The following is a 12,251-nucleotide window of genomic DNA, read 5'->3' on the forward strand; positions in this document are numbered from 1 at the left end:
GCGGACGTTCCCCAATCCCCGACATGTCGCATTCTCTTGAGGATATACTGAGTTTTCTGTGCGGATGTTCCTCAATCCCCGACATGTCGCATTCTCTTGAGGGTATACTGAGTTTTCTGTGCAGACGTTCCCCAATCCCCGACATGTCGCATTCTCTTGAGGGTATACTGAGTTTTCTGTGCGGATGTTCCTCAATCCCCGACATGTCGCATTCTCTTGAGGGTATACTGAGTTTTCTGTGCGGATGTTCCTCAATCCCCGACATGTCGCATTCTCTTGCGGGTATACTGAGTTTTCTGTGCGGATGTTCCTCAATCCCCGACATGTCGCATTCTCTTGAGGGTATACTGAGTTTTCTGTGCGGATGTTCCCCAATCCCTGACATGTCGCATTCTCTTGAGGGTATACTGAGTTTTCTGTGCGGATGTTCCCCAATCCCCGACATGTCGCATTCTCTTGAGGGTATACTGAGTTTTCTGTGCGGATGTTCCTCAATCCCCGACATGTCGCATTCTCTTGAGGGTATACTGAGTTTTCTGTGTAGACGTTCCCCAATCCCCGACATGTCGCATTCTCTTGAGGGTATACTGAGTTTTCTGTGCAGACATTCCCCAATCCCTGACATGTCGCATTCTCTTGAGGGTATACTGAGTTTTCTGTGCGGATGTTCCCCAATCCCCGACATGTCGCATTCTCTTGCGGGTATGCTGAGTTTTTTGTGTAGACGTTCCCCACAGAATTATATTAGATTCGGAAAATCACGTTGTCCACAAGTGACTGTAACAATAGTTTTGTCAAAGCCAAATATCAGGACGAATAAAAAAACAAAGCAACTTTATGTAAAATGGAACATACCAAAGAGACACAAAATGCAATAAGCATGTGAAAAAAAGCCACACTCAAAAACACAAAGAAAAAACCCACAAGTTTCCTAATTTCGCCAATAGGTACAGAAAATCTGCAACGTCAAAACCTCATCAGATACTCATGGTGGGACCGTCGCCTTATGGATGCATGCAGTATGCCCATCAGGATTCCCCTCTATTTCAGGACAAGAGGTCGGCAATGTGACCATAAATCTGCAACCGGCATACGCGGTCATGTGATCGGCTCTTCGCTCGGTGAATCCTGACAGTCTGCATACTGCCCACAGCCATAAGGCAATCTGCAGTCACATGAGAGACGGATTAGCAGTGAAAACCCCTTTAGGCTAGATGCACATGAAGTCTGGAGGAATCTTTTTTAGCTGCTTTCATGACATGCTGGCTTCAGAGCTGAAATCTCCCAGCATTCCTTGCCGTTAAGCCGGATTATAAAGGCTTAATAGTGTATTTCCACTGACAGATCAGTGAGTGCAGCTCTAGGCTGTAATTCTGCGTGAGCACAGGGAAAGTAGTCACAGTTCTCTGCAGCTTTATGTGGATGAGAACTTATTGTAAGTCACCACCTGGAGTGGTGCCGGCCCAGCAGCAGCCAGAGCACGGCAGCCCCGGGAGGCCGCTGACAGCACTGCCTCTGCCGCCGGGGACAGCACTCATCCGCGATCCTGTAGCCCAGAGCCGGGACTCCGGATCCCGTGACGTCAGCACTCCGGAGCTCCACGTTTCCCCTGCGACCTCAGCCGCCCTCTCTCTGCTGTCAGAGTGAGAGGGGCGGGGACTGGGCTGAGTGACGTCACTACCAGCGCGCCCACCCTCCCCCTCCCATTGGCGCGCATGCGTGTCTGTAGAGTGGGAGCCCGCAGGGAGGGGGAAGTGAGTCACACGCAGCTTGTCGCACACAGTGACTCGCTCGGGATTCGTGCTGACCGGATTGCCTCAGAGACAGCGGGGTGAGGCCGTGGCGTACAGACCGAGGAGCGGCTCCGGAGGGGCCATTTCTCCCGTACTGCCCTCTCCTCCTTCTTTGTTGTTATCCCAAGGGGTAAGCCGGGGCCTCCACCTCCTCTCCGTCCCTCCCCGAATCCGCCCCCCAGTGTCACCCGCAACATCCACCCGACGATGCGACGGCCTGAGCCCGGGGAGGATCAATGCGGCCCCCTTCCCTAGGATGTCATCCGAGGACAAGAAGCTAGAGTCCGCCTGTGAGCAGCCCGGGCCCCCGGCCCCTGCCAGCCCCGCAACCACGGACAAAAGACCCCGGGGCCGCCCCCGGAAGGATGGAGCCTCCCCGCTACAGAGAGTCCGCAAGAAGTAAGTGCCTGTCCGTGACACCCAGCTGTGGAGAGACGAGCTGCTGCCTGCGCCGGTCCTCCGGCCTGCGCCCGGTCCTCCAGCCTGCGCCCGGTCCCCCAGCCTGCGCCCGGTCCCCCAGCCTGCGCCCGGTCCCCCAGCCTGCGCCCGGTCCCCCAGCCTGCGCCCGGGTCCTCCAGCCTGCGCCCGGTCCTCCAGCCTGCGCCCGGTCCCCCAGCCTGCGCCCGGTCCTCCAGCCTGCGCCCGGTCCCCCAGCCTGCGCCCGGTCCCCCCTGCCTGCGCCCGGTCCCCCCTGCCTGCGCCCGGTCCTCCAGCCTGCGCCCGGTCCTCCAGCCTGCGCCCGGTCCCCCAGCCTGCGCCCTGTCCCCCAGCCTGCGCCGGGTCCCCCAGCCTGCGCCGGTCCCCCCTGCCTGCGCCCGGTCCCCCCTGCCTGCGCCCTGTCCTCCAGCCTGCGCCCGGTCCTCCAGCCTGCGCCCGGTCCCCCCTGCCTGCGCCGGGTCCCCCAGCCTGCGCCGGGTCCCCCAGCCTGCGCCCTGTCCCCCAGCCTGCGCCCTGTCCCCCAGCCTGCGCCCTGTCCCCCAGCCTGCGCCCTGTCCCCCAGCCTGCGCCCTGTCCCCCAGCCTGCGCCCGGTCCATCCTTGCCTGTCACATATCTACTGTTTGTACCACATGTCCTGCAGAACTTCTCTATTTTGTCATTTGGGGCTTTGCCAGCGCTCCGTAACCTATAATATTGCTCAATATGATTTCTAAAGTCAATGTAACATCACAAGAAGTGCTATAAAATGAGGAAAAAAAATTGTATCCACCTGGTCAGTCCAATGCTCCGCTTGTCTTCATCAGACTTTGTTTTCAACTCTTGCTCTGTTGATGTCATGAATGTGCACGTTACCTGCAGCCAACCCCTGGCCTCAGTAGTCTTATGTCATATGTGCGAGCGTCACAGCTGATGCAAGGGATTATTGCTGTGCCACCGAAGCATCATGTAGCAGCAGCAGATTTAACTTTGTGTTTGTTTTTTTTTTCTAAGTTTGTAACTTACGTAATTTGGTTTGTAAAACTTTCAGACAACTCCTTCAAATTCACACAATACAGCTCTGGCAAAAATTGAGACCACTTCAAAATTATCAGTTTGTCTGATTTTTCTCTTTATAGTTATATTTTTGAGTAAAATGTAAATAGTTCTTTTATTCTATAAACGTATGACAACATGTCTCCGAATTTCCAAGCAATAAATTTAGTATTTTCTTTCTGAAAAGGAGAAATTGTCAAAACTTAAAAAAAACGGTGCTTTCAGACCTCAAATAATGCAACAACACCAAGTTCATAATCATTTAGAAACAAGAATACTAATGTTTTAACTCAGGAAGAGTTCAGAAATCAATATTTTGTGGAATAACCATGATTTTTAATCACAGCTTTCATGCGTCTCGGCATGCTTTCCACCAGTCGTTCACACTGCTCCTGGCGCAAAAATGTAATCAGTTCTTCTTTGTTTGATGGCTTGTGACTATCCATCATCCTCTTGATTACATTCCAGAGGTTTTCAATGGGGTTCAGGTCTGGAGATTGGGCTGCCCATGACAGGGTTTTGATGTGGTGGTCTCAATTTTTGCCAGAGCTGTATAGTGCAAAAATACCACCGTATCCATAGCGCTGTCTCGTTTACCTGCAGTCAGAGAGGCTGGGCATCCAGAATGGGGGGCTTTTACAGTCATAGGACCAGTTGCGAGGGGTGTACATTAAAGATTTCCCCTGACCCACTTCCTGTGGACTGAGAGCAATGAAACAGTTATTAGTGCTTCTCTACATAGGTGCCACCTAGGGACGCACTCGTCTCCCATCTCTTTAAGTAACTGTAAACACCTCGCTTGTAGAAGTCGACAGGTTGCTCCAATAGCCAAGTTGTGACTTCGGAAATCAGTCTCATCATCTGAAGAATGCTTGCCCTTCAAAAATAACTTTATTGTTGGAAAGAGGTGGAAGCCCGCTGGTGCGAGGTTGGTTGAATAAGGGGGATGTGGTCGAATTTCAAAGCCACAGGAGCATGCTTCCATTTGGGCAACATGTGAGTTGTGAACTGGTGCATGCAGAAGGTGGACATCTTTGGTGAGCATGGCACAAGATTTGGTTTTGATGGCCTCCTGCAATTTCTGCAGCAGTGAAGCACAATATGCCCCAGTGATCATGGTACCCTTTGTTAGGAAGTCCATCAATACTACTCCGTGCTGGTCCCAAAGTACTGTGAGCATTACCTTGCCTACAAAGGGTTGGGCACATGCCTTCTTTGGAGGCGGTGAGTTATGATCCTTCCATTACATCAACTGGACTTTAGTCTCAGGGTCAGTCTGCCGTCATACTAGCAGTATTTGGTCAGTATTTTACATCAGTATTTGTAAGCCAAATAGAGGAAAAGTGTAACAGAAAAATATGCTCCACTTCTGCATTTATCACCAACTCCTGGTTTTGGCTTACAAATACTGATGTAAAATACTGACCAAATACTGCTAGTGTGACTGCAGCCTCATAGTGATGGACCCAGCTTTCATCCTGTGTGATCAGTCTTGAAAAAGTCCTCCTGGTTTCCATGGCACGTCGTCAATATAGCCTGAGAGCATTCGACTCGTTCCTGCTTTTGGAAAGGTGTGAGCAGCCGGGGAACCCAGCGAGTGGATACCTCATGCATGTGAAGATGGCCATGGATGATTTTTTTTTTTTTTCACGGACCTCACACTAATCTTGACATTTTGAGCGAGTGGTTATGCAGTGATTTTCCAAAATGGCGACCTCCACTTGCTGGGTGGTGTGTTCATCAATGGCAGAGTGGGGTTGCCCCGGAATTGGAGCTGTTTGCACTGAAGTCTGACCACATTTAAATTGACTAGGCCAGTTCTTGACTACATCATATGATGAGGAGTCATCACCATAAACCTCTTTCATCTCATCGACGTTTCCTTTGGTGTTTCCTTTCAAGTAAAGGAACTTGATGATTGCTCTGTATTCCACTGGGTCCATTATCAAACCTCACACCACTTCAGCACCTGTAAAATCAAGACCGTTATCAGTTCTGAGTTTCGAATTGGCACGTAACCTATAGAGACTTATATCATTACACATGTGCAGTTTCAGCATCCTGTGATAAATAAAAATGGGTCAGGGGAAATCTTTAATGAATGCCCCTTCTACTTTGCCTATTTTGAGAACTAAGGGGAGAATCCCCCGTTAGTTCTGATGTGTGTACTCCTCTTATGTGGCATATTGCATCAGGTGTTGTGTGTATTCACTAAGCTTTTATGACACAATGAGCTTCATGTTTCACTGTCATGCGTATGCATGGTCTATGATACAGTGCAGCATGTGCGCCATTACGCCTGTTGCGTGGTGCAGTGCCTCTCGTGCGCCATTACGCCTGTTGCGTGGCGCAGTGCCTCGTGCGCCATTACGCCTGTTGCGTGGCGCAGTGCCTCGTGCGCCATTACGCCTGTTGCGTGGCGCAGTGCCTCTCGTGCGCCCTGACGCCTGTTGCGTGGCGCAGTGCCTCTCGTGCGCCCTGACGCCTGTTGCGTGGCGCAGTGCCTCTCGTGCGCCCTGACGCCTGTTGCGTGGCGCAGTGCCTCTCGTGCGCCCTGATGCCTGTTGCGTGGCGCAGTGCCTCTCGTGCGCCCTGACGCCTGTTGCGTGGCGCAGTGCCACTCGTGCGCCCTGACGCCTGTCGCGTGGTGTTGTGCGCCCTATAATGACCACATACTTTTTTTTTCCTCTCTCCACTGTAGAACATGTTCCATGTCTGTCACTCATGCACGGCTTCTCATGAATATGTTCCGTTTTAGCAATGAATTCTTTGGTGTGATGTATTGCTACATATTCACCATTCTTGTATATCCCATTGTGCACATGCTCCGTCTTTGTGGGTGCCCACCCCATCTGTCATGGCTTGGTACAGTCTTCTTGGGCTGCTGGGAAAGAATTATAGAAAGCTATACCCACCCCCACATCAAGTGTCTTTGTAGGACGAAGGGGGCTCCCCAGTAGTGGAATCATTTTCTGGGTTTCCCCATAGTAATGCCTCTGTAAATCATTAACTTTACTACAATTGGTACACAAACTGCATTTGCCTTATCCCCACGCACGTGCAGATTGCACTACACCTTGTAGGCTCCTAGGATAGAGTCCCATCTCCCCAGGCTCTGCTGTGTAATCGCGGACTTCTTTACATAAGTTACTTTTATAGACATTTTCCACATGTTTGTATTATTTTGTGTGTCAGTATATGCAGTAACCACTGAAATAAATAAGAAAACATGCTTGAGTCTGCAATCCATAGTGACAGGTATGTGTCTGTGCATCCAACCACAGTGGTCAGTTCACATTAAAACCTAAAAAAAATGTATCACATTATATGGAATATGTTTATTGGAGTGCCAGATACTACTGAAGGATGGAATATTATTACAAGTGGGTGCATAAACTCTGCCTTGACCCCAGGTTGTGTTAAGAAGCCACACGACTTTTTTTTTAATTTTTTTATTAAATATGTCTATGAACACACTATCAGAGGGATCAATAAAACCTGTAAGAACTAGTCTAGGTTCTAAGCCAAAATACAAACCAATATATACAATAAATGTCAGATACAAATATATGTAATGGATAATAAAGTATACAATAAATATACAATATATGACTAATAACTAAGTGCTGAAGAACATCAAATCTTATAATAATTGTTAATACTGAAATATTTGGTACTAACATCGCATATTACTGGCAAAGAAAATGGACTTTTCTGATTTTCTTTATACACATTGCGGGTTATAGTTAAATTAGTGACAAATGTACAATTGGTGGAGGAAGATTGATCTTGATGGACCTAGGTCATTTTTTCTACCTTTGTAACTGTGTGTGAGATGCCCACTAGAGTTGAGCGAATGTTCGGGATCGGTCGCCGAACCCGAATTTGCCATATTGTTACCCTAATCGTGCCGGATTTATGTTTGATCTGTTCCGAACATATTCATTAATTTTCTACTCCCACTGACTCAATAACATTCGACAAATATTGCAAAAACAATACTCGCCGCCGAAAAATGTGATAATTTCTAATGCCCACCCATCTGTCTGTGATCAGAGCTTTATCAGGGTGCTGCTTGTACTTGTCACATCTGGGCCGGCTTACAGATCGCTGACACTCGGGCTTCCGGCTTATATAACACCCCTTTCTTCGACTAAACACCTTGGTCATTTGTGAACACAGGTCCTCTGACCCCTGCGCTTATGCAGACCGACTAGAACCCACTTAACAGTAACCCCATTGTAGTAGAACAGACTATTCTGTTTGCTTTTAACACTGATCTCCTTGTGCTAAGATCAGGCCGCCGAGACCCCCCTGATTCTGTAAGCCGTCCTTGTGCTGCAGTCATCCTCCGCTGCCCGGCTATTGGAGGCTGTGGATAGCATGGCTTCATAACGGTCTATCTGCTGTACATACATGGCCACATGACCGGCTGCTCTGCGCTGGACCTGCTGAGTACTGAGCGGTGCTGTGCCAGGGGGCACATTCTTGTACCTGTTCTGCTTGTACTGTCTGCTTACTGCAGCTTTAGTTAGATGCTTTTCCTGAGCTGAGTAATAATTTTTTTTTTTTTGCTAGTCATAATGCCATGAAAGTAAGAGCTGGTTCATGATATGATCTAAATGTTGCAATTTTTGTATGCATTATACTGGGCTACATTACAAGAGGTCTCCTAAATATTGCTAATATATACACACCGTGTATGGTAATCATAGATCAGACTTCTAATTTCAGATGGATAAACTCCAAAATATTTTTTGTATAAAGGAAAGCTATGATTTTCTTAAAAAAAAAAAAATACAATATATCCATTCCTTTATAATTCTCAAAATCATGCTTGTAGCCATTGAATGAGGCTATGTGCACACGTTCAGGTTTTTTCATGGTTTTTTCGCAGTAAAAACACTGTAAAAACTCATTAGAAACGCATACATTATGCATCCTATCATTTAGAACGCATTCTGCATGTTTTGTGCACATGATGCGTTTTTTTCCACGAAAAAAACGCATCGCGGTAAAAAAAGCTGCATGTTCATTAATTTTGCGGATTTTCAGCATTTTTCCCGCTATTCTATGCATTTGGGATAAACACACCACAAACTCGTGAAAAATGCTGTAAAATCGCGGTAAAAATGCATGCGGATTTCTGGCAGAAATGTCCGTTTTTTGTCAGGAAAATTTCTGCAAGAAATCCTGACGTGTGCACATACCCTTATTGTTTGTCCTTATGTGAGTACTCCACAGGCGCGTGACTCCATACAGGGCATCCTCTGAGGTGTTGGGGGCTTCAGGGTCCTTTGCTTCTCTTGATGATGGGTATTAAAGGATATGCACTCCTTTGGTGGATAGGGTTGGCTTTTCTTGCATGTATTTTTTTTCTTCTAAAATTCAATTTTTGCTGTTAAATTTCTTTAAAAAAAAAAAGGCACCTCTGGGAATGTATTAACTGAGTTGTCAGTGAGTTTGTTCAGAGGGACCGTGTATAATGCATCATTTTTTCATTTGCAATAACTTTTTTTTTTTTTATCCAAAAATACAGGCATTTCCGTAAAAATAAAAAAAATACCCCCCCACCCAATCCCAAGGTGTGCATATCTTTTTAAAGTCTGTTCAAGCTTTGCTTTGTTGATTTTGAAGACACTGTCAGCCTTGCAAAGGTCTGTTATTTTTTTTATTGGTTTGGCTTTGATTTTGCCTTCTGTAGTTGCATTTTTGGAGTAATAGGACATATTCACATGATGGTATTTACAACTTCATACCGCACCTGAAAATACCCCTATATGGTGCCACTGCACCACTGAGTCGTGCTGTGACATGCTTCATTATATTCTGGCATATACCGTACAGCATATACCGGGGCACCATATGGCAGTATGCAGAGTGCCTGTATATACAAGAGCATCATGGACTCTGTTTACCTTCTACAGGCTTTATGCATATAACCTACGGTAAATTGAATTCATTGCTTACTGTTTCTCAAGGGGGAACTGTTTCTAGTGGATCCAGATAGTGTAAGGTGTCTTACATACAGTCATGGCCAAAAGTATTGACAGCCCTGCAATTCTGTCAAATAATACTCATTTTCTTCCTGAAAATGATTGCGAACACAAATTATTTGGTATTATTATCTTCATTTAATTTGTCTTAAATGAAAAAACACAAAAAGAATTGTCCTAAAGCCAAATTGGAAATAATTCCACACCAAACATAAAAAAGGGGGTGGACAAAAATATTGGCACTGTTAGAAAAATCATGTGATGCTTCTCTAATTTGTGTAATTAACAGCACCTGTAACTTACCTGTGGCACCTAACAGGTGTTGGCAATAACTAAATCACACTTGCAGCCAGTTGACATGGATTAAAGTTGACTCAACCTCTGTCCTGTGTCCTTGTGTGTACCACATTGAGCATGGAGAAAAGAAAGAAGTCCAAAGAACTGTCTGAGGACCTGAGAAATCAAATTGAGAGGTAGCATGAGCAATCTCAAGGCTACAAGTCCATCTCCAAAGACCTGAATGTTCCTGTGTCTACCGTGCGCAGTGTCATCAAGAAGTTTAAAGCCCATGGCACTGTGGCTAACCTCCCTAGATGTGGATGGAAAAGAAAAATTGACAAGAGATTTCAACGCAAGATTGTGCGGTTGTTGGATAAAGAACCTCAACTAACATCCAAACAAGTTCAAGCTGCCCTGCAGTCCGAGGGTACAACAGTGTCAACCCGTACTATCCGTCGGCATCTGAATGAAAAGGGACTGTATGGTAGGAGACCCAGGAAGACCCCATTTCTTACCCCGAGACATAAAAAAGCCAGGCTGGAGTTTGCCAAAACTTACCTGAAAAAGCCTAAAACATTTTGGAAGAATGTTCTCTGGTCAGATGAGTCAAAAGTAGAGCTTTTTGGGCAAAGGCATCAACATAGAGTTTACAGGAGAAAAAAAAGAGGCATTCAAAGAAAAGAACATGGCCCCTACAGTCAAACATGGCGGAGGTTCCCTGATGTTTTGGGGTTGCTTTGCTGCCTCTGGCACTGGACTGCTTGACCATGTGCATGGCTTTATGAAGTCTGAAGACTACCAACAAATTTTGCAGCATAATGTAAGGCCCAGTGTGAGAAAGCTGGGTCTCCCTCAGAGGTCATGGGTCTTCTAGCAGGACAATGACCCAAAACACACTTCAAAAAGCACTAGAAAATGGTTTGAGAGACAGCACTGGAGACTTCTAAGGCTATGTTCACACTTTGCGGATTCCACTGCGGATTTTTCCGTAGCAGAATTCCAAAATCCGCAGTGAAAACCCGTTGCGGTTTTTACTGCGGATTTATCTCGGTTTTTACTGCGGTTTCTTCTGCGGATTTTCATCTGCAGTTTCCTATTGGAGCAGGTGAAAATCCGCAGAAAAGAAGTGACATGCTGCGGAATGTAATCCGCAGCGTTTCCGCGCGGATTTTTCTGCAGCATGTGCACAGCGTTTTTTGTTTCCCATAGGTTTACGTTGTACTGTAAACTCATGGGAAACTGCTGCGGATCCGCAGCGGTCAAATCCGCTACGGATCCGCAGCGGTCAAATCCGCTACGGATCCGCAGCAAAATCCGCAAAGTGTGAACATAGCCTAAGGTGGCCAGCAATGAGTCCAGACCTGAATCCCATAGAACACCTGTGGAGAGATCTAAAAATGGCAGTTTGGAGAAGGCACCCTTCAAATATCAGGGACCTGGAGCAGTTTGCCAAAGAAGAATGGTCTAAAATTCCAGCAGAGCATTGTAAGAAACTCATTGTTGGTTACTGGAAGCGGTTGGTCGCAGTTATTTTGGCTAAAGGTTGTGCAACCAAGTATTAGGCTGAGGGTGCCAATACTTTTGTCTGGCCCATTTTTGGAGTTTTGTGCGAAATGATCACTGTTTTGCATTTTGGTTCATTCTCTTTTGTGTTTTGTCATTTAAAACAAATTAAATGAAGATGATAATGCCAAATAATTTGTGTTTCCTATCATTTTCAGGAAGAAAATGAGTATTATCTGACAGAATTGCAGGGGTGTCAATACTTTTGGCCATGACTGTACCTTGAGCTCTTGGAAAAGGCATGCAGATTGTCTCCCCTCCAGAAGGAAGGGAAATATTTCTCTAATGCAATCCTCCTATTTGCTGTCCTCTAAGGCAGTGTGGAGCTTTGTGCAGATTTTGATGTAGGAGTATGGATATTGGCCAAGGGAACTATTTATGGACAGTATTTATTTATTATTACAGTTCTTCTTGACTGGGTTCTGATTTTCTTCCTTCTGGAGGGGAGCAAATATGCATACTTGTTCTCGGGAAATATCGCCTGTAAGACTTCATCAGTGAGAACCAGCTTGTCCTGAGGGTAGTGTCAAAAGCATCTCATCCAGTAAACCAGAAGCCTGCTCTGTACTGATGAAAGAAACTCCAAAAGAAAGGTCTACAGATGGTGGTCTCTGGTGTGGATGAAATCTTTAGTAATATTTCAAGAATCTTTAAAGACCCCTAATGCAAAATGATGTACCGAGCATGTGTGGAAGGGGTTCAGGAGCTGAGGCCGTGGTGCACGTGGTAGGTGCTGGCTGTGGTACACAGGCAGCATGTCTTTAACAGCAGTGGCCAGAGCTGAGCGCCAATCGCAGTTAACCTTTTGGATTCCACACACAAGCTTTGATGGGGCAGCGAAGGTTTACTATGGCATTGCTGAAGGCCCCCAGCGGCTGCCATCTTCATACACCTCTGAAGCTCTACCCAGGCTCAGCTTCATAGGAAAATGTGATTTACACAGAATACTGCAATACTGTGATTGTATCGTCATGACTCATAAGAGGGTAAAAAATGTAAAATAAGTTTTGTTTTTTAAATATAAAGAAACATAGAAATTTGAATTACTGCCTTTACCCCATAACAAAGAAATAGTAATAAAAAATTGGGACCACCACATCTCTAAAAATAGATGTCATTCAATGTCGACAGAAAAATAAGTTATGGCTC

General features: G+C 46.2%; 1 protein-coding gene across 6 annotated transcripts in view; it reads left to right on the forward strand.

The window, feature by feature from the left end:
* The first annotated feature begins 1,713 nt into the window (after nt 1-1,713).
* KMT2C (lysine methyltransferase 2C) overlaps nt 1,714-12,251 on the forward strand; it is a 325,549-nt gene continuing 315,011 nt past the window's right edge. For 5 of the 6 annotated variants that reach the window (XM_069729749.1, XM_069729752.1, XM_069729750.1 and 2 more), the window contains exon 1: nt 1,714-2,192. In XM_069729749.1, coding sequence (XP_069585850.1) covers nt 2,050-2,192 — 143 coding nt within the window. In that variant the 5' untranslated portion in view covers nt 1,714-2,049. The remainder of the gene's footprint in view (nt 2,193-12,251) is intronic. The other variant, XM_069729751.1, reaches the window with a different exon arrangement.

Source organism: Ranitomeya imitator, chromosome 6, assembly GCF_032444005.1.
Source record: "Ranitomeya imitator isolate aRanImi1 chromosome 6, aRanImi1.pri, whole genome shotgun sequence".
In the NCBI taxonomy this organism is placed as follows: Eukaryota; Metazoa; Chordata; class Amphibia; order Anura; family Dendrobatidae; genus Ranitomeya; species Ranitomeya imitator.